The sequence below is a fragment of the Puma concolor genome, chromosome E4 (genome assembly GCF_028749965.1).
Source record: "Puma concolor isolate L17-30 chromosome E4, mPumCon1.1.hap2, whole genome shotgun sequence".
NCBI classification, from domain to species: domain Eukaryota; kingdom Metazoa; phylum Chordata; class Mammalia; order Carnivora; family Felidae; genus Puma; species Puma concolor.
The window spans coordinates 44,784,905-44,807,194 of record NC_141683.1 but is presented as its reverse complement, the minus strand read 5'-3'; the positions used below and the strand labels follow the sequence as shown (position 1 = coordinate 44,807,194).

At 42.1% G+C, this 22,290-nt stretch overlaps 1 protein-coding gene across 4 annotated transcripts in view; it reads right to left on the bottom strand.

Annotated features, from left to right (window-relative positions):
* Positions 1-253: 253 nt before the first annotated feature.
* NPL (N-acetylneuraminate pyruvate lyase) overlaps positions 254-22,290 on the bottom strand; it is a 37,822-nt gene continuing 15,785 nt past the window's right edge. For 2 of the 4 annotated variants that reach the window (XM_086693862.1, XM_025921106.2), the window contains exons 4-12: positions 21,669-21,756; positions 17,859-17,916; positions 12,408-12,483; positions 10,760-10,852; positions 9,890-10,038; positions 9,724-9,770; positions 7,064-7,148; positions 3,899-3,938; positions 254-846 (exon numbers count right to left, since the gene is read on the bottom strand). In XM_086693862.1, the coding sequence (XP_086549988.1) occupies positions 662-846; positions 3,899-3,938; positions 7,064-7,148; positions 9,724-9,770; positions 9,890-10,038; positions 10,760-10,852; positions 12,408-12,483; positions 17,859-17,916; positions 21,669-21,756 (821 nt within the window). In that variant the 3' untranslated portion in view covers positions 254-661. The remainder of the gene's footprint in view (positions 847-3,898; positions 3,939-7,063; positions 7,149-9,723; positions 9,771-9,889; positions 10,039-10,759; positions 10,853-12,407; positions 12,484-17,858; positions 17,917-21,668; positions 21,757-22,290) is intronic. The other 2 variants (XM_086693863.1, XM_086693864.1) reach the window with 2 other exon arrangements.

The window sequence follows — 22,290 nt, the reverse complement described above, 5'->3', positions numbered from 1 at the left end:
CTTTGGGGAGGGCCTTTTCTTGGTTCTGTGAAAAGCACTCTCATGGGCCCTTTAGTGGTCAAGGAAGTTTCCACATAACCCAATGTTTGGGGGGAAAACTGTGACATCACAGTTAATCTGAAAGCAGATAGTCTAGAGTTAGACTGAGCAGCAAAGTGAGCTGGTGTGTTAATAGTTGTGTAAAGTTGAGTCATGTTGTAATTTGGTATTGAAGTAAGTGTACCCGCCTAAATGCAGTAGCTCAGAACTGTCCTAGATTCCAAATGAATATTTATTAAAATGAAAGTACATTATAGGGGTTTAAAATTAGAAAATTTTAAAATAGGATTAAGAATCAGAAATCAAGATAATGGGAGCTCCTAAAGGCAAGTGGAATGAATCACTTATAATTTTCCTCTTGATTCCGCTTCATCCATATAAGCAGAAATTTCTCCACAAAAATGTTGTGAAATATTGAATGATTTAGGGTTCATGACCCCATTTAGGGTTTTTGCCCCTTCACAAAAATTAAACATTTTAGGATCACAGAATGTACTTAAATACTTGTCGATTGAGGTGAGATTTCATTTGTTAGAAAAGTGTTTAGTTCAAGTTCATTTAAAAAGCCCTTGAGAAATGAATGCAGTATTCAAGGTACACACTCTGATTTGATAGAAAGGCCTTAGCTACAGGATTCCAAGTTTCCATCCTTTAAATCAGTGGAAGAAAGGAAATCCAGGCTCTCCAGACTAGCTTTGGCTTCATCAATAAACTCTCTGGAAGCTCTCTGCAGGGGAGGCCGGGGTGGGCCCATTGGAATCCCAGAAACCAGAGTCATGATGGCTTTCGTCTGCGACACTCCAAAACCTAGATAAGAAAAACAAATGAGGAAATGTGACTGGGACTGTCCACTTTGCCACAAACATCTCAAAGCGAGATCACATTCTTACAGTGACTTCTATGACAGGATAAGGTGGGAATAAAAGAGGGGAACATTTCCGGTCACTATGGCAGACTTAGCAGACACAGGAAATTCCTCTTCCTGTCTCAAACACATAGAAAAGATGGAATATTTTAAACAACTTGGCAAACAGTAAAACAAAACAAAGGAAGACTCAAAGTCAACCTCAGAAACAAGGAGGGACCAAAGGTATCGGGAAGAGGGAAGTCAGTGTGGTGAGGAGTTGCTGAAGCCAACTGGTCCAGGAGGACAATCTGATTCAGGGATATACTGCCATGGATCGAATGATAGGACTTCATCGCTAAGACAGAATTTAGTTCAAGTAAATCTAAGAAGTCCCTGAGAAACGCACTATTTAAGATGCTGCTGTTTTAGAGCTGGTGTTATAAAGCTGGTCAGGAATCCAAGAAGAAGCCTTGGGTCTGTGCATAGAGGGGGTTGAATTAAACTCCCTGTGTGAAACTGGGAGCCAGCCTGCCGGCCTCGGCATAAGAGAGGCAAGGAAGCTTCATTTCCACGACGGTTGTGGATGGAAGAAGATCATATGAAAGAAACCCCAAGTTTCTGCCATATATGAACACTGAGTCCACATTTGCATTAGGTACTTGGTGTAAGAACTGGATTAAGAAATTAACCTAAAAACTGGTTAGAACTGGTAAAAGCTCCAACAGAGGCAAATGTAAAACCACTTGTTACGACACCTTATAAACTAGAGCACAATGGATTCTCCAGAAAACAAGTCTCTGAAGACAAATTCAGAATTAAAATTTACAAAATACATGAGAAAAAGAAGTCACACAAGAGCTAGCAAATGCTTAACTGACAAATCTTACATCGTGAGAATTGATGATACAGAAATATCTGGGGGAAAAAAACAAAAAGAAATACTAGAAATGAAAAATTTACATTCAGTGAAATGAAATAGTAGAAAACAGAGCTAAACATAGAATTAGGGATTTTGAAGGCGGATCTAAGGAAACAATACAGCACAGCCAGATATTTGTTTTAATCAGCTACCGTTTTTGGATCTAGGGTATGAAACATAACTTTCTTTTGCTAAGTTAACTAACTGAACATTGGGAAGGAAAATACTAACATGACCAAAGATACAGTATAGTTTGATGAATGCAAAATGGCCCTCCCAGGCTTATTACAAATGGTGGAATAGGGAGCTACCCTCATAGTAAGACTACAAGTTTATTTATTTATTTATTTTAAGCATTTATTTTTTGAGAGTGCAAGTGGGGGAGGAGCAGAGAGAGGGGGACAGAATCTGAAGCAGGCTCTGCACATATAGCAGCAGCAAGCCCGATGTGGGGCTTGAACTCAGAAACCACGAGATCATGACCTGAGCTGAAGCGGATGCTCAACCAACTGAATCACCCAGGTGCCCTGTAGACTACAAATTTATTAAGATAGTCTCTCCTTGACTAAATCACGAAAGCTCCAACCTGCCAAGGAAGTCTGAAACGATTTCTTTAAAGATGTGTTCTCTTAAATCATAAAAATTATCTTCAAGAGTCCACATTCAAAACGCAAATATTCTGGGGGCACCTGGGTGGCTCAGTCCATCAAGTGTTTGACTCGATTTCAGTTCAGGTCAGGATCTCACAGTTTGTGAGTTCAAGTCCCACAACGGGCTCTCTGCTAACGGCGTGGAGCCTGCTTGGGATTCTCTCTTTCCCCTTCTCTCTCTCTCTCTCTCTCTCTTATGAAATAAATAAACTTAAAAAAAATGCAAATATTCTGGCAAGAGTATCAGCTAGTATGTTAGAGCTCTATGTGGCAGAAATGTTGCAGTGTCACTGCTAGACAATCTTATATGTACACAAGCACACTTTTAGCTCTAGTTTTAATAGTTTAATATTTATTTAAATGTACCTTAGGAACATACACACCTACCACACCAAACCCACAATTTTGTGAAAAGTATGGCTTAGGTAGGACAAGGGAATAATACTGTACTTGTGGCACATAAATAGGACAACAATCATGGAAGTGGAAGAGCGAATGGGAAACAGCATCTTCGAAGGATGAAGACAGCTAGTGGAGGACCTTGCAGGAATGAGGTGCTCCATATGATAGGTGTTTGGAGCTCTGGAGGAGTCGCCAGAAGACAAAAGGCTCTGAAAGGGAGGTGGGAGGTCTGCCAAGAACAAACCTAAAACTTTTCCTGGACTCGACCCAAGTTCTCAGAAAGGGCCAACCTCCTCAAGAGGTGGACTAAATGGTGGCATTTGTCACAGGATAAGATTTAGGAGATTGTGAGGAGGTTTCTCTATGCAAATTCACTGTATTTCCCTCAAATTCTACTCTGTCCTATTATCCAAACCTCCATCATCTGAGCTTACTTATGTTAATAAACTCTCTTTACATTGCAAATACTCTTGGGAGAGCTGTCAGTCATTCACAATTTAGTAAGGTCTGTGTGCAGACTGCCTTCCCCCACCAAGCCCTCGGGCTGAAATCTGTGTGGTAGAATTTTAATGAGCAACGGCAGGATGGTGGGAGAAAAGGATAAAAAAAAATGGTGTGCAGAGGCGGGGGAGGCAAACAAAGTGATAAAATGGAGGATTGAGATTTGTGGAAGGGTGCCAAAGACCCTCCAAGTAGGTTTACTTCACCATTTTATAGGGTTGGCCTTAAAGCTAGTATTGGAAATAAAACTCTGCTTGCAACGGAACAGGAAGAAGTGTCCTTGCTGGGGGAGCCTGGGTGGCTCAGCTGACTGAGTGTCCGACTTCAGCATAGGTCACGATCCAACATTTGGTGGGTTCGAGCCCTACACTGGGTTTTGCACCAACAGCACAGAGCCTGCTTCAGATTCTCTCTCCCTTTCTCTCTGCCCCTCAAAAATAAACATCAAAAAAAATGTTTTTAAAGGTGTCCTTGTTGAACCCTCACAGTGATGGTGTTCCATTTCCTTTACACTCATAGCAGGCAAAGCAGAAAACTTACCAAGTTTGAGCACAAAGTTGATAAATCTCTGAATGCAAAACTGGAAAGAAAAAAGAAAAACACAAATCTATAGTCAGTATTACTAAGCTGTGATAACAATTTAGAAATTTTGGAAGTCAAAGGACAGAAACCCCAAACTAAAAAGCCCACACACCCTAGTTGTCTCAAGGCCTGTCAGAGTGGAAAAAAACAGCCAAGTGAGGTTGGGGTTGAGATCCACCCAGGAGAAGGTAGGATCTTTTCACATACATAAGCTTTATTAAAAGGGCTCTTGCAGAAAAGAAGTGCCAAAGATAGAGTTGTAGGCTAGAGCTAAGATGGGGGCAGGCACCCTTTATTCATCTAGCTTGCATAGCTAAACTATCAGCTATTGTGGCTGTTCTCAAACTGGGGTACACTAACCTCTGGGGCACTTTCTTTCCAAGATACCCAAGGGACATTTAGCCAAGGCTAAGATTTATGGGGATAAATAATTTCTAGATCCTCAACATCCATAAATGCTATTTTCTAAAACTGATGAGGTGGAGAATTCGCATGTAATACAGCTACAGGTTGTCCTTTTGTATTTCCTTTTCATAGTCCTTTTTCTCCCACTTTTGAAAAAAATAAAGACATACCTCCCATATCACTGCCTTGGGACACCTCTGGGAACCAAATAAAGGAGCAGATCAAAATACTGGTATTGGCACTGACAAAGTGACAAAACGACTCCTCTAATTAATGGGTAACGAGTCCTCTAAAAAACCATAGGGCTTTCAACTTCTTGCTTTCAACATTATTTTCAATGTTGCTACCCAGGCTGTTAGTGAAAATCACTAAAGCATTCTGTGATTTTTAACATGACTCAAAAACTGTTCAAAGAATTGAGTGACTTCGCTGTAACAAAATTTCTTCCATTCCTACAGGGTTTCGCAGCACTCATTTCTCTAAAAACAAAAACCAGAAATAATATCGATGCTGAAATTAAACTCATGCTAGCATTAAGTAATATTCATCCAAGAATTTGTGAACTAATTCATAAGAAAAAGACTCCATCCGTCTCATGAAGAGATGCCTTTTCAGTAACATTTTACTCTTATGTTGTTTTCATCAACTGTATATGGCCTAGTAACAGAAAATTCTGTGCAGAATGAAATTTTAACACCCAGAACCTCACAAACACGTATGTATTTATGTTCTTTTCTCCCTCTCACACAAACTGTAGCACATCACATTCATGACTCTATACCCTGCTGCTTTTTTACATTTAATATATCATGGAATATTTCCAGGCCTGTACATAGAAAACTATTTCACCCTTTTAAGGGCTGCATAGAATTCCATTGTGTAACTCAAACTCAATGCATTTAACCATTTCCTTATGGATGGATATTTGGGTTGTTTCCATCTTTTGGTATTATAAACAAGGTTGTACGGAACATCTCTGTACGTGTGTCATTTCACTTATGTAAATATAACAGATGGCATTTAAGTCCATTAGAATGAATAAATTCTGCCCTAACTTTTTGCTTCTTCACTTGATTATATATTCCCTTAGAGCAGAGACCAGTATTAATGAAGTTATGCACTTGGCTCAGACCTTGGCATATAAATAAATGAGTAAATGAGACCCACTCACACTAGCCTTCTATAAGAATAAAACAGAGAATGTGGTAAACTAAATTCCTTACCAATACTATTTTGAGTGGGACTAATGGGGGAAAAGAAAGAGATGGAAACCGGACCAGTCAATGAAAGAAACCACTAAATGGAAGGGCTCCTATCACAGCTGTTTTACTGTCTACTCCATCATATGGTTTCCCTGTCATTCAGCTTAGAACAGATTGGAATTTTCAGAAATAACTTTCACTGGGAAACTAAGGAAAAAGAAAATAACCATTGGTGCAAAAAAAAAAAAAAAAAAAGGCAAAGTCTGCACAATTCAGACAGACTTCTTATCTTAATTTAAACCAAAGTCTTGTCAATGTTTGGTTTAGTTGGCAAAGCTTCCTAAGTCCCTACCCTGTTCTTGTTCTCAGCTTCACCTGATCTGAGGCTGAACAAAGGCAACTATTAAATCAGCTATTTAAACTTGAAATAGGAAGTAGATTTAGGATCGCTCAATGTTCAGGTCTAAAAGGTGGGGAATTAATCATTCCTGGCAACTGCTACCTCACATTCTCTCTGACTTGGAGCTCAGGTCACCCCCTCTCCCTCTAACCTCCAGGATGTTCTGCACTTCTGCTCTATAATCTCTAATTTCCCTAAAGGCAGCCTGTCTTGTTAAAAAAGATTCCTTATCTGAATCTTATTGGGACTGAGCACCTGCTCTGATCTTGCCTATGCCTTTCATTCAGCTTATTTTCTTGGGATACTCTACTCCGTCACTTTATTATACTCCACTCAGTCACTTTGATTATTTACTATTTCGGAGGCCAAGTCCTTCTCTTGTGCCTACGCTCTTTCTTTCCATCCCATTCCACTTGTGTCGAGTACACATATTACCCAGCTGCGAGATTGGTTCTGCCCTTCAGGAGTCTCTTCATTCTCTGGACAGCTGGCCTGTCCTCCATGTAGCTTTAACAGTGGCCACTATCCCCCCCGGGTTCCTCCCTGTAAAGCATCATCTCCTGCTACTTTTCTCTTCTTAGTTCAAAGCCAGTGTCTCCTTTTAGATCACTCACTAGGCTCTTGTTTCTGCCTGGTGGATGCTTCCACCAGTTCTCAGCACACTGCAAGTGAAGGTGACTGACTGGCTCTGACTTCAGCTCAAGTCTTCCCATTTTGGGGTTACCAGCTTCACAGCTTCTTCATAAACTCTGGAGACTTGGGTGTCAGGTCCTCAAGGGGACAGCATTTGGTCACATTTTTCCCAGAAATCTATCACTGTTATTTCATACTCACAAAAATACTTTGAACATAGAGTAAAAGATCGTTTGTAGGAGGAACAGAGAGAGATCATTCCCGTACAGGGACGGTCCTGATTAGCTTGCAGGGAACACAGACAATGGGGACAGGTTTGGTTTTAAACAAGAACAGGTAAGAAGCAGAAGGAAAATGAAGAGAGAGGCAGCTGGGCAATTTTAACAAGGGCAGGTAAGGTAGGAGTGCTGATGAGAAAGAATAAGAATTATCCAGTGGAAAGAAAAGTGGCTGTGATTTATATGAAGGGAAAATCAAGTTAACCTGATGGTTCAGGGCTGAAGAGAAGTCCTTTCGTTCAAAAGCCTCCAACATCTGGTTTGTCTTTTTTCCCAGGTAGTTATAGGTACTAGAAAGAAAACAGTATACACTGCAAGATCAATAACTCAGCAGGAGAGGTTCTTCCAATCCCTTTGATGCTTAAAAGGGAAAAATATACCAGGCCTTCCAGAAGTGTATTTTTTGGCCCTAATCTATTAGAGATCAGGTGTCTTCAGTTCTGAGTTTTGTAGCGACACTAAGCAGTGCCAAGAGGAGGCACAGAACACCAAAGGGGATAAAGAAAAGGAAGAAAAATGGAAAATGATAAAGTTAGAAGAAAAGGGAAAAAAGTGAGAGATGGAGTTAGTGTATTTGGTAGGGAGTAAATGAGGCCAACACCTGCCTCAGGGCACATGTGCAGGCACAATGCTAGCCAAGAGCCGTGGATAAAATATAGCATCTGAGCTGAGGCCTTGAAGTCTTATGCTGAAGAACTGGGTGAATGGGGCAAATCCCAGCAGATTGTCTAAATTCTCTGCCCAGTTTATACACTACCTGTAATAAATATGCTTAATTCATATATTATCTAGAAGCTAGTTTCTAATAATAATGTTAATAAAGATAATAATAAAACAAGAGATCATTTACTGTCTATTGTGTTCCAGGTGCATGTGTTCCAGGTTCCTCTCAAAGCCCTGCAGGGTAAGCCTGGCTTCTGTTTCACTGTGAAAAAACTCCGGCTTAAAGAAGGCTACAGAGTTGTGGCAAAGGCTTTCACCACCTCACACCACCATCTATTACAATTCAGCAAACATAAACGTGAGAATAAGTCCTTTGATCTGATAGAGTGTAGGCTGGAAAAAAAAGTCTCTAGCTACCAATAAAGACAAATATCTTAGACTAATCACTGAATTTTTAGAGAAATCGGCAAGGTAGATGTTTACAGAAATTCTTAACAAGGATGCTTCCCCAGTGTCGAGCAACTTCTCATAGAGTTAAGTCAGTATCAGAAAAATATATTTATCTTGGTATATGAAGAACAGAATGCTGTTGGTACTTCATATATGTAGACCCTGGAATGAGCAGCAAGGGATTCCAAGAATGTGAAGTTCCACATTACCTTCTGGTCATAAAGTAAGGAAAAATAAAACATAATAGCTGAGATAAGTCACTTACAGATGTGGAACACTTCTAGGTCACGATATGTACGTGAACGTCAGGGGAGTTTCAGAATACTAAAATTCAAATCCCAGGGGTCTTAGGCATATTTGGTTAGAGAGAATGTGATTATAGTGAAGAAGAAATAAAGTCTAACCAAATGTACTTTGCCTCCAGATTATGTTGACAGAATTAAAAATGCCAAATGGGGGCCCAAAAAAACAAAAGTCAAAAAAGTAAGAATTTACAGCGGAAAAAAGTAAGAATTTCACAGCCAGCATATCCAGGCATTCAGGTCTCCTTGGCAGAAATGTCCCTGTAGTGACAATGGATATTTCTGGCCATCCTGACTTGGTGAATAAGCCATTAAATTATCCAACTTAATTATTCTTTCCTTTTAAATAAATTTTTAAGTTATTTATTTATTTATTTATTTGAGAGAGAGACAGACAGACAGACAGACAGACATCGCGAGTGGGGTAGGGGCAGAGAGAGAGGGAGACAGAGAATCCTAAGCAGGATCTGCACTGTCAGCACAGAGCCTGTCATGGGGCTCAAACTCATGAAACCATGAGATCATGACCTGAGCTGAAATCGAGAGTCGGATGCTTAAACGACTAAGCCACCCAGGAGCTCCCAACTTAATTATTCTTCATCAAAGCCACACTCACCAAGACATGTTATCAATATTACTTTGCTTCTCCCTACACTTTTCCTATAGGGAGGAAATGTACTTTCAGTGAATACAAATTATTTCAATCAATCCCTTGTAGGCACTTTTCTAATAAATTAGGTTACCATGTGCAGTGGACATGCTGATCGAATTTCCTGCCTTCCCTAGCCTAAGTAGGCATCAGGCCACATAATTCTACTTTCTTGGCTGCAGGTGACTGGACTTCAGGCAAACTGAACAGGAGGTGTGATCTGGTGACACCCTGAGGTGCCATGCTTGGGCAGCCACGATTGGCCATGTGCACACGCTGACGCACAGCAAGCCCACGTGCAGAGCCAGAGGGGAAATAGAGGGGTGCGCAGAGAGACACAGGGGCGAGAGTCTCCAGAGGGCCACAGACAGGAGAGTGCTCTGCTGTGGCTGCTGAGAGATTTGCAGTTCTGGATTCTCATCTTCTCTGAGGCCTGGCTGCACTTCCTCCTCTTGAGTTTTATGTAATTTTCCAGTAGTTTATACCTTATCTTTGTCTACATTAGCTCCTTTGAATGGGTTTCTGTTACTAGTAACTAAATAATTTCTGACGGGTTCTGTGCATGCTCTTGGCTCTGGTGCCTCACCTCTGATTGCAGCAGAGGCTTATAGGGACAATGATTGGGTTGCTAACAAACTGCTATGCCCTACTTAATTCCTTTGTACTGAAAGACTGGGGGAAAGAAAGGCAATTTGTATTAAAAACGGTGTCTGTGCAAGAAGTATAACCAATTAGGTGGTGACTACCTCTCCCTGGGGGACTTGACATTTATAACTGTTGGGAAAAATGCGTCATGCTTACCTGCCCACCGCTCCCGTCGCTCCCATCACCAGAGCACTCAGTAGTTGCTAGTCAAAAACAGACACAGAGTATTCGCTTTTATGAACAAGAGAAAGCAAGAGGCTGCTGCTCTATAGCTTTATAAATGGTTCCAGAGGGCAACTAACCTGACAAGTGAGCGACTTACCTCATCCACCCCAAAAAGGAAAGCAAACTGCCGCTCGCGATTCTGATCAACACATTGCCCAAAGTCTAAGAGATCTGTGTCACTGAACTTCAGCCCTTGGAAGGTGGGGATCTTCTCCTGAATCCCGTCCAGCAATTCCTCAGCACGAACTGCTCAAAACAGTCAATGCCTCACTAATCTGCACACTCCAGAAGATGCCAAACCGCGTCTTGTAGGTCCCCCTGCATCTGCACAGAGTGCCAGACCTGTTCTCAGCTGGACATCACGCACCCTCACCTAGTAGTTCCTGTACACTTGTCAAATTATAGCCCCAAACCTTCTGTTCTTTGAAGACAACACGTGCATGTTTCCAAGGCGCAACTTCTACTTTTTTCTTTTAAGGAAGTAGAAAGGAATGAAATCTAAAAAATAAGCCCCTAAGAAATGTCATCTAATTGTAACAATCTCCTTGTTGGAGAAGCATAGTAACGATAAAAGAAAAGCCAGGAGAGAAGTGAGGAGGGCTCAGGGTACCTCAGTACCTACCACACTGAGAATATGGTAGAGGACATGGTAGACACAGTCTTTCTCCTTGAGGGTCTTACAGGCTTGTGTCTTCTCATATAAGAAGCAGGGGTGTGTGCGATAGACACAACATATCTGCTAGAAGTGCCTACGTGTCAGCTCGTCTTTCACACTTAAAAACTTCCATTATAAGGAAGTGTCAACGATGGATAACACTGACTTATTGTGGATCAACTGGAACTGTCTGGTCAACAATATTATGCTTTGATGATGTGGGGTGGAGTGGGATGGAGTGGGAGTTTTCTTAGTGAAACAGGGTAAGATATGGGATGGAGGGACAGAAACATTGAAAGAGGCCACACTTACTCTTTACCCCCGTCAAGGCAGGAATGTGATAGTAATAAAATGGCAATGCTGGGGCCGCAGCAGCCACCTCCTTTAGGAAATTAATCAAGACATCTGAAAGAAGAGCAGGAAAAGCCGTGGTGTGAACAAGCATATAAAACGCTGGCTTTCCCTGCTAAAAACAACACACACACACACAAAAAAGAACCATTTAATGAAATGCAACCATCCCTCTCAGCAGCTGAAAATTCTTGATCACTTTTACCATCCCTGAGATTGTTACGGCAATGTCATTGCAGCTTGTTCCATTCAAAGTTTTATTTTCCTTTCTGGAGAAAGGCCAAAATAAGATGATCACTTTCGTACCATACTAAAATACTATTAAAAAACTGGTGCAAACCCTCCCAGGTATTAAGAGAAGATCATGAAATACTCTCATAAAAGCCAGAAGCCCATCAAGAAGACTTTTATGCTCTTTCCCCACAAGGGTTAAACGTGGTCAGGGAACAACAAGGAATCTGCATTAGGATCAGAATCATCAAGTTTTAACTGAGAAAATTCTACAACAAAGAGGTAAACAACATTTGCTTAAAGAGGGAAGTTATAAGAATAGAGGCATATCTCACAATAATTCAACCAGAGGCTGGTTCTTTCCCTGTTTGGGGAGAAATCCAGATATGGCAGAAGAGAACTCACTCTACTTTACTGAGAAGTTGCAATTTCCTACATCATCCACTGTGAGCTTCAACTGCAACATTACTACAGATGATAAATAAATCTAGCAGACTTGCTTGCACTTTGGCTAGTGGGAAAGAGATTTAAAAAAAATTTTTTTTTTTAACATTTATTTATTTTTGAGAGAGAGAGAGAGAGATAGAGCACAAGCAGGGGAGGGGCAGAGAGAGGGAGAGAATCTGAAGCAGGCTCCAGGCTCTGAGCTGTCAGCACAGAGCCCAAGTGGGGGCTCCAACTCACCAACTGTGAGATCATGACCTGAGCCTAAGTCGGATGCTTAACCAACTGAGCCACCCAGGCTTCCCTAGCTATGCATTTATTTAATCATGCATGCAATCATGGATTGTCTGTTTTCAATCTTTTCAAAATTTGCATTTCTTTGTTAATCAGGAGGATTAAAAAGACTCAGTACACTTGGAAACCACAAGTAGTTTCCATAGAGAAAGCAGAGAAGGAGAAAGCAATTAACTTGTTATTTTGGGAGACAATGGATGTTTCTGTGAAATCTCCCTCAAATTCATTACTCATTCAATCTTGAATAGAACGTGTATTCTCAAGATGCCCATCACTTATATTCCTCTGTTTTGAGAAAACCGGTCCCATGTTTTGCCATGTTACTCTGACACTGCAAAACCGGCTGGACTAGGAGTGAACACCTGACTCAAACAGGCACCTATAGGCTGACACGGGGCTTGGTGGATGATGACCCAATCAGATTGTTTGGCAAAGGAGTTGAAGCCCTTCTCAAAGGAGTATTTTCTCACATGGATCCAGGAGGCCAAATATCCTGGCCAAGTATACTGCTGTATACTACTGCAACTGCACACTGTCAGTCCATAAAACTTTACTTTCACGAGTTCAGTGTAACCATTTTGAATGAAGGCAAAAAGAAGCGGCCCGTGTGAGGCGCCATGTGTTTGGACTGTCTACTTACCTTTGTTCCATGGCTTGAGAAAGAAAGGCGCAATGACAGCGATGCCATCGGCTCCTATTTCTGCTGCATGTCGGGCCTTTAAAAGAAGAAATAAGACCATTGTGGGTCTAGCCACAATTCTGATATGTGGGTGTGGGGGTTTCCCCACATCAGCAAGCAATTCTCTGATACCAGCTGTGTGTCCCACAATTCTACTCAACTCTGATGCTATCTACCTGGAGACAGAATCAGATTCCACAGGTTAAGGGCTCAGTCCTGTAAGACTACTCCACCTCCTCCAACTTTAGATGCCAGTCAGAAGCCCAGGTTGTCACCTGTGTTTCTGGCTCACTGGCTACAGGCTGGGGGTTCCAATGATTCCCTTCTTGGGTTGATTAATTTGCTAGAGCAGCTCACAGAACTCAGAGAAACTATTTATTTACTAGATCACCGGTTTATTGTTAAGAGGATATTACTCAGGAACAGCCAGGTGGAAGAGATGCATAGCATCAGGGAGGGAGACAGGGCTTATGGTTTCCACATCTTCTCCCAGCACCGGGGCACCACTCTCCCCAGATTGCCACATGTTCATCAACATGGAAGCTCTCTGAAACCTGCCTTTTTGGGTTTTAATAGAGGCTTCCCCGTAGAGGCACCATTGATTAAATCACTGACCTCTGGTGACTGATTCAACCTCCAGTTCCCCCTCCCTCTCCAGGGGTGGAGGTCGAGTAGGACTGAAAGTTCCAACCCTCTAATCATGTGGTTGGTTCTCCTGGCAACCAGCCCTCATCCTTAGTTGCATTTTTTTTAATTTTTTAAATGCTTACTTGTTTTTGAGAGAGAGAGAGAGGCAGAGAGAGAGGGAGACACAGAATCTGAAGCAGGCTCCAGGCTCTGAGCTGTCAGCACAGAGCCCGATGTGGGGTCGAACTCACAGAGCATGAGATCATGACCTGAACCAAAGTTGGATGCTTAACCCACAGAGCCACCCAGGCGCCCCTCAATTAGTTGCATTCTAAAAGCCACCTCATTCATGTAAACAGAGACACCTTTATTGCTCTCATCACAGAGAATTCCAAGAGTGTTAGGAACTCTGTGCCAGAAGCTGAGCAAAGACCAAATACATATTTATTATAAATTACAATATCACTTGGAATAAGTGACTTATTATATGCACCTTCAGTTAGATAATGAGAGTAGCAACAAACTACTGACAGTAGCACTTGAAGTGATGCAACTGATGCACCACTAGAGAACAGAAAATAAGCCAAATTTAATGATAAATGTCATTACCAGGAAAATCCCAAATTGCAAAGTAGAGACCGCTGTTGGAGGTGGCCTGTGCATTTAATCTGATTCTTCTTCAGACTCTGTCAGTACAAAAAAACCTTACTAAAGCAGACATGAGTGGTTCATTAAAGGGAAACTTGCAGGTGTAATTTCTCTTCTAGTGTTCAGCCCATTGGATCCATTGGATGACGCTATCTTTCCTGTCCAGTGCTTTAATAGTCATATTTTAAAATTTATTCTAAATTTATTTAAAAATTTTAATTTATGGATTGGGAATGAAGTTGAGGATGGTTGAGAAGAAAAAGATTATGCACATAAAGGAAGATACACTGTACCACTATTCTGAGGTTTTCTCAGATTTCTCCAGGAAAAACAACATTCCCTTCTGCTGGGCCCTCAAACATCCTTATCTATTTCAAGTAGAGTACCTAAAGTCTACTACATGGCAAGAGAGTTGTGTACAGTGACTGTTCTCAAATAGAATGAGTTCCCTGAGGGCACGGGTCAGATTTTACTCTTGTGTACAGTTAGTTAATCATGGTGCTGAGCACATAGCAGGGACTGGCGGATTGCTTCAGAACATGTCCCACTACCTAAAATGGAAACACGCTTCCCTTTGAGACTTTAATACCTATACCTAATAGATCTGATTAGCTTTCTGCAGAAGTAGGAGAGCCAAAAAGAAGACTGGGATATAGTCCAAAGACCAATTGTGACATTGGGTGTAATTTCATTAACATGGGGTTGGAATGTAATGTATTTGAATAATTTGTTTTAGCACTCTGTTTAGGGCAAGAAGTAGAAGGGTAACCTTAGCTGGAAATAAGGAAACAGCTAAAGACAGTTGATGGCAGTGCCCATTCAAACCCCATCCAATGGAGTTATGGCTAAGCAGATACAAAATTATCATCTCATTGGTAAGATTATCCCCACAGTAGGGGATTATCCCTATAGCAGGGGATTATCCCTATAGCAGGGGATTATTTCTATACTAGGATTATACTCTTCTAGTGGTTAGCCCAATAGAGGACGGTTTTCATGTCATGACATGACAATACTTTAAAATTTATGTCACACATAGGGAAAGAAAGCAATTGAAAAGAGATGGAAAAAAAAAGGTTTCCTACATGATACTTCCTAAACTGAAAGACCTATCAAGAATAAGAAGGATAGGGGCGCCTGGGTGGCGCAGTCGGTTAAGCGTCCGACTTCAGCCAGGTCACGATCTCGCGGTCCGTGAGTTCGAGCCCCGCATCAGGCTCTGGGCTGATGGCTCAGAGCCTGGAGCCTGTTTCCGATTCTGTGTCTCCCTCTCTCTCTGCTCCTCCTCCGTTCATGCTCTGTCTCTCTCTGTCCCAAAAATAAATAAAAACTTGAAAAAAAAAAAATTTAAAAAAAAAAAAATAAAAAAAAAAAAAGAATAAGAAGGATAAATCAAGTCTCCAACTTCTGATTTTAGGCTTATTAAGCAACCATCTAGCAATATGTCTTCCTGTGTGGCTTGCCTAAGAGTGTTGAACTGCAATTTTGCAAATATGTATAATGCATTCTATTTCTAAATTCAGTAATAGGAAAAACAAAACGCATCAAGAAGATGTTGAGGCCAGGTCAAGTCATTGGACTCTTTGGAATTAGAATATATAAATTCTGAAAACATGGTTAATTTAGCAGTGGTCCAGGTACCAGGCCTTCTGGTAAACACTGCAACATTGTTGAGCTTTCTTTTTTTACCCAATTCACAAAGTCCTGGAACCACCAGGTCATGTACTTTTCTGCCAGCAACTTTGACTCCTTCTACTCCTACCCTTTGCTCCATCTAATCTGCTAATCTTCAAACCCAGAGCAATCCAATTGTTTGTGTTCTTGAACCTGTGTTCTGGTTGAAGACTGTACCTAGGAAGAAATTTCCATAACCTAGTTGAATGGTGGTATAAGAAATTTATGACTCAGCTTCAGTTGGTTTTCAGCACCACTGGGCAATCCTTTTTAAAAATTTGACTAATTAGGGGTACCTGGCTGGCTTAGTCAGAAGAGCATGTGACTCCTAATCTCAGGGTTTTGAGTTCAAGTCTGCCAAATGTGGGGCATATAAGTTACGTAAAAAAAATTTTTTTTGTGACAAAATCACATAAAATTTACCACTTTAATAATTTTTAAGTGTATAGTTCAGCAGTTATGAAACATATCTCTACAACTTTTCTTTTAGTTTTATTAATTAAAAAAATTTTTTTTAATATTTTATTTATTTTTGAGACAGAGAGACAGAGTGTGAGCAGGGGAGGGGCAGAGAGAGAGGGAGACACAGAAATGGAAGTAGGCTCCAGGCTCTGAGCTGTCAGCACAGAACCTGACGCTGGGCTCAAACCCGTGAACCTTGAGATCATGACCTAAGCTGAAGTGGGACGCTCAAAGGACTAAGCCACCCAGGCGCCCCTCTACAACTTTTCATCTTCCAGATCTGAAACTCTATACCCATTAAACAATTCTTCTTTTTCTCTCCCTCTAGCCCCTGATATCCACCATTCTACTTTGTTTTTATGAATTTGACTACTTTAGATACCTCATTTAAGAGGAATCATATAGTATTTGTTTTCTAGTGACTGGCTTATTTAACATAATGTCCTCAAGGAGGTTCACCTACATTACAGCATGTGACAGGATAGATTTCCTTCCTTTTTAAGGTTGAATAATATTCCACTGTATTGTTAAAAAGAAAATCACAGGACCCAGATGGAGTCACTTATGTTAAGGCCCCACATCAGCAAACCAAGACTTAATACATAACCTGACTGCAGTTTCAATCTTCCCAGGAATGTAACCTTTAAACTGTCAACATGGAACTTCCTGGTCAGCATGAGGAAATTTATTGCCAGACCCCTTCCATTCCCCTTAGGAGGATGACCTTGCTTAAAACAATGTGTTCTTTGCTAATAATTTTCTTTTCTTCACTCCCTTTCCTTTTCCAGGCTCGAAAGAACTTCTTTTTTTTTTTAAACTGTACTTATTTTGAGAGAGTGAGAGCATGCATGCACATGGGAGAGTGGGGGAGGGGCAGAGAGAGAGAGAGGGAGAGAGGGAGAATCCCAAACAGGCTCCACAGTGTCAGCACAGAGCCTGACGTGGGGCTCGATCTCATGAACCATGACATGATTTGAGCCAAAATTAAGAGTCAGATGCTTAACCAACTGAGCCACCCAGGCCCCCCAGAGCTCCCTTCTATTTGCTAGATTGGATGCTGCTGGATTCATGAATCACTCAAAGCCAACTGGATCTTTTAAATTACTCAGCTGCCTTTTCGTCCTTTAATAGTATGTCTATACCACATTTTATCTATTTATCCACTGATGGGCATTTGGGCTGCTTCTGCCTCTTTACATTATAGATAATGCTGATTCGAACATGGGTGGGACAGTCTTCCTGTGTTTCAGTTCTCTCTCCCATTCTCTGAGGCGGTAACTGCTCTTCACACTTGAACCCCATCTACCATTTCCTTCATGCCCAGCAGATGGCTTTGCTCTTTGCTTCCGAGGGAAAGCTGAGGTTCGCTCAAGTTCTCCTGACTCGCAAACTTAGCTCCATCTATACCCACCCTGACTTCTGCTACAGGAGTTATCACCTCGGGCTACTCTCATCATGGCTCTGTGCCTGCTTCTGGATGGTGAGCTCTCTGAGGTCCCTCATCTCATACTCCCCATGACAGCGTCCAATATACAGCAAAAACAGTATTGAGTTTAACCTCAGCATAAAAAAGGAGCCCCTTCCCTTATGTGGAATCTAAAAAACAAAAGAAATGAATAAACAAAAAAATAGAAAGAGAGATATACAATACATACGTAAATGAAGAGAACAAACTGGTAGTAGCCAGAGGAGAGGGTAGTGGGGGGATGGGCAAAATAGATGAAGAGGATTAAGGGGTACAAACTTCCAATTGTAAAACAAGTCACAGAGATGAAAAGCACAGCATAGGGAATATAGACAATAATATCGTAATAACCATGTATGATGACAGCTGGTGACCACACTTACCCTGGTGAACACGGACTAATGCATACAATTATCAGCTCACTATATGAATTTCACTGAAATTAATATAACATTGTACATGTCAACTGTACTCCAGTAATAAGAGAAAAAGGAGGACCCTAGAGTGGTCTCTCCCAGATGGACCTCCATACATACCAGTTCTTGTGACTCCTTCAAGCTCAGTGCTCCTACGTGAATTACTACCTGATCAAGCCTGCAAAAGAGAAAACAAGCTGCATCACTTGGGAGTTTAGAGTAACACAGAAGGGCTGCACTATCCTGCTTTGTGCTGTCTCACTAATCCTGGAAGTCGGCTAATGCCTCACTAATCTCAATCTCAAAACCATTAAATTCTATAGTGGTCTATTTAAAACTAATCTAATAAAGGATTAAAAAAAAAGAATGTCCAGGAAATAAAATTTAAGGTCCAACGAAGCAGAATTTTGAAACCAATAACCGATTAATCGATATTTTTTTAAAATATAATTTATTGTCAAATTGGTTACCATACAACACCCAGTGCTCATCCCAAGAAGTGCCCTCCTCCCTGCCCATCATCCTCTTTCCCCTCTCCCCCACCCCCATCTACCCTTAGTTTGTTCTCAGTCCTTAAGAGTCTATTATGGTTTGCCTCCCTCACTCTCTGTAACTTTTTTTCCCCCTTCCCCTCCCCCATGGTCTTCTGTTAAGTTTCTCAAGATCCACGTATGAGTGAAAATATATGGTTATCTTTCTCTCCCTGGCTTATTTCACTCAGCATAATGCCTTCCAGTTCCATTCACATTGCTGCAAATGGCCAGATTTCATTCTTTCTCATTGCCAAGTAGTATTCCATTGTATATATAAACCACGTCTTCTTTATCCATTTGTCAGTTGATGGACATTTAGGCTCTTTCCATAATTTGGCTATTGTTGAAAGTGTTGCTATAAACATTGGGGTACGTGTGCCCCTATGCATCAGCACTCCTGCATCCTTTGGGTAGATTCCTAGCAGCAGGGCTATTGCTGGGTCATAGGGTAGTTCTATTTTTAATTTTTTGAGGAACCTCCACACTGTTTTCCAGAGAGGCTACACCAGTTAAACTCCCACCAGCAGTGCAAGAGGGTTCCCATTTCTCCACATCATCGCCCGTGTCTATAGTCTCCTGATTTGTTCATTTTAGCCACTCTGACCAGCGCGATTGATACTTGAATACTATCTTTGATGAAGCGCTGTTTTAGATGGTGTATTTGATGGTGATAGGTGCCTGGAGATAGGTGTAAAATTGAGACATTTTTTGGTTGGAGATAAAAATAAAGAGGTTCTTCAAAGGGTACAGCCAGGAACCAGCCATATGAGAAATGAATTCACTGCATAAAGCTTTTCCCTGTCTTGTAAGTCCTTAGAATTTGGCCTCTTATAAGAGAGGTTTCCTCTGAGACCCCAATATTCATCTTCGGAGGTGCTCCATGTGACCCCGTGGGCGGAGGCCACAGTGAGACGGGTGTTCTCAGGGAGGGTTAATAAAACTCAGCTGTGAGGCCAGTCATCCCAGTGACTCTTCTGAGGGACCCCGGAATGACTCATGTGCCATCCTCACGGGATGGAGACACCACATTCTTGTTTAGGCCCAATCAGTGAGTCCTCAGTGATTCTTGACTTGTTAGGTCTCAGGTGAAATGGGCCTCACTAAAGAGGTGATGTGATCAGGTTTGCATTTTTATAGGAAAAGCCCTCGAAAAGAAGGGAAGGCTGACTGATGTGCTCTACTCTTACCAGTAGCTTGTCTGCATGACCTCCTCAAACCTTTCACACCCCTTCTCCTGGCCTAGGTTAAAACAAGTCACACATTCCTTCCTCCCTTCTATCCTGCTATTAATTGCTGCTAGAAAAAACCACCCTGTGGCTTTGATACCAACTCGTAATTTCCCAATTCAGGAGAACAAGGCTCCAGAAAGCCTTCTGGTCATCACGACGGACTTCCCTTCCAATTCCCTGCAATGGCTACTTCAAATCTGGACTACTCTCAAGCTTTATATTCCAGCCCAACTCCTTGTTCCTGGCAGATGTCTTCACTTCCAATACACCAGAAATAAAGATGTTTCATACACAGACTGCCCCCCTTCTCCTTCTCTGTGCCTCTACACTTAGTTACCTCCCCATCTATGCTTTCCTCCTAGCTTCGTGGCTGTCCTCTAACGTTGTCTACTTTTGGTTTTATCTCAAGCCCCGCGTGCCCCCAGACCTTCCCATCAAAGGTAGCAGCTGTCTTCTCTTTGTTAATCTTTTCTCCCATAACGGTGTCTTTTCGGCAGAGAAACATGCGCAGAACTACCCTGCTTTACAACAAATTACCCTTCTTTTAATCTTGCTTCTTCCTCCCTAATCTACTACTCCATCTCTCCTTCCCTTCACCAGAAAACGTTTGGAGAATGGGCTGCACTCATGGCCCCCACCTCCGCACACCTGCTGCCTTCTATAGCTCACTGCGGTCTGCTTCTGTTTCAACAACCCCACTGGCTCTGCTCTGAGGTCATTGGTCACAGTTACTGCAAACCAAGCGGTCTTCTCAGCCCTCCATCTACTGACTTTCACAACATCCAATATTTATAACAAATGTGGTAACACAGCATCTACTGCCAAGAATTACAATGAATTCCTATGTAACACTCGGTACTGTGTGCCAGCCACCATCTCAATCCTCGCCACCACCTTAGAAGACATGTACTTTTATTCCTATTTCATAGGTGAAACACAGGGCGGTTAAAGGACTTGAGTTCAGAAGGCTAGTAAGAGACAGAACCAGGACCCAAACTCAGGCAGTCTGGCTGCACAGTCCCCACTCCTAATTATTGTGCTACATTGGCATGCTCTGAAACTATTCTTCCTTAAGTGGTGGGATTCACCCCTGACCTCTCTCCTGCCCTTCTGAGGGCTTTCTGTCTTTGTCCCCTTCACTTTCTCCCCATTTCTGGTGCTTTTCTTAATATTGATCTTTAACTTTCCTCTTTTTTGTGTCCATGGTCTTTAATCTGTTTGGGCCTGCTGGAATTTGGGCCCAAATCTGACTGGAAATGAGCTGAAAGCTGATGGATCAACAGGAAACGTGTATGCGGACATGCATTCAGACTTGGCATGTAGCATCAGAGTACTCAAGGTGTTCTGAAGTCACTTAAGGATCCCCAAGGAGGTCATGGGCTTCATTTTGAAAACCTCTGCTCCAGGGTCACTTGGGACTTACCTCCAATCTTTGCCACCACCTAAGGCAACATCAATCATTGCCTTCTTTGACCCCTGCTTATGCTGGTTATCACAAGGATCAGTGTTAAATTTCGTGATTGGACATCTCCATTGGATGACAAGCAACCTGAAGGCAGGGACTCTGTTTCATCTCCCCAGTGCCAGCACAGTGCATCACACATGACAAATAAAGCTTGGTTAACTGAGTGTGCTTACTGAATGGATCCTGTCCTATTTGCTTACCATGGCATGAATGGAGCATTAGAACAAAAATATATCATTACACTGAAGTTTAGAAAATGTAGAAAGTTCCCTAAGACTACAAAAGGAAGCACCACAGAGAGCATGCTGAGTCGCATGCACAGAGAAGATGTAGGGCAGCCAGGGCTGATATAAGCATCAGGCACCCATCCTGAGAGGAGTTGTTCAGAAGAGCCAGGGGACAGCAGAGTCTGTCACCAGCCCCACTCCCTCTTATCCCCTCAGTCCAAGGACAGGTAACCCTTATAGACAGTAAGGGGCAGCTTCCAGATGGATCCTCTGGGAGACAGGTGGGCCTTGCAGTCTGCCTGCTTCCACCTAGAAAGGAGGGGCGCTCCTCTGCCTCAGTGCCTCGCTGAAGTGCCCGGATCCCCATGCCTCAAGCCTGACCTCTGACCAGAAGGTGGGAGACTGTGTCATCAGAAAAGAGCAGTACTCCACACAGCTCTCTGCAAGAGACCCTTTATCCTGGTGACACCACTCACTTGTTCCGCCCTTTTGTCATCCATTCCTCTGCGACCTGGCGTCGCTCTGAGACGCTCAGGGACAGGCCTTCTCCCGTTGTGCCATTCACTGTTCCAAACAGAGAGTCAGTCAGTGGGGCCAACCAATTCCTTTTGCTCCTCCAACAGCAACACTGGAAACGCAGGGTCAGAACTCCTTGCTTACGAGGGAGGGACATGGGGAAAGATCAGAGGATGGAATCTGGGAGGGGGAATGCCATGTTTCCATTTTTATCTAAGACTCTGTCTTTTTTCTATCTTCACCTTGGCCAAAGCAGCGGGAAGGCTAATTTATGACTTGTAATTACAAACCTGTCCTTGCTATCAGAACAGATAGCAAGTATTTGAATGGAGACTGTCCTCATTTTAGGCAAATTTTGGGCAAAACTCCCCAGTTCTATTATTTGGGCTTGATTGGCAGGAAGATGAACACCATCCAGAGCTGGGATGTCATGGGCATCACACATGGGAGTTACTTATGAGGATAGTGGTGCATACTGCGTATCTAAAACGACCTCAGTCTACAGTTTAACATGATGGCAGCACTCTAGGACAATTTTTAAATGGTAATTCATAATTAAACACCAAGGATATTAATATTTCT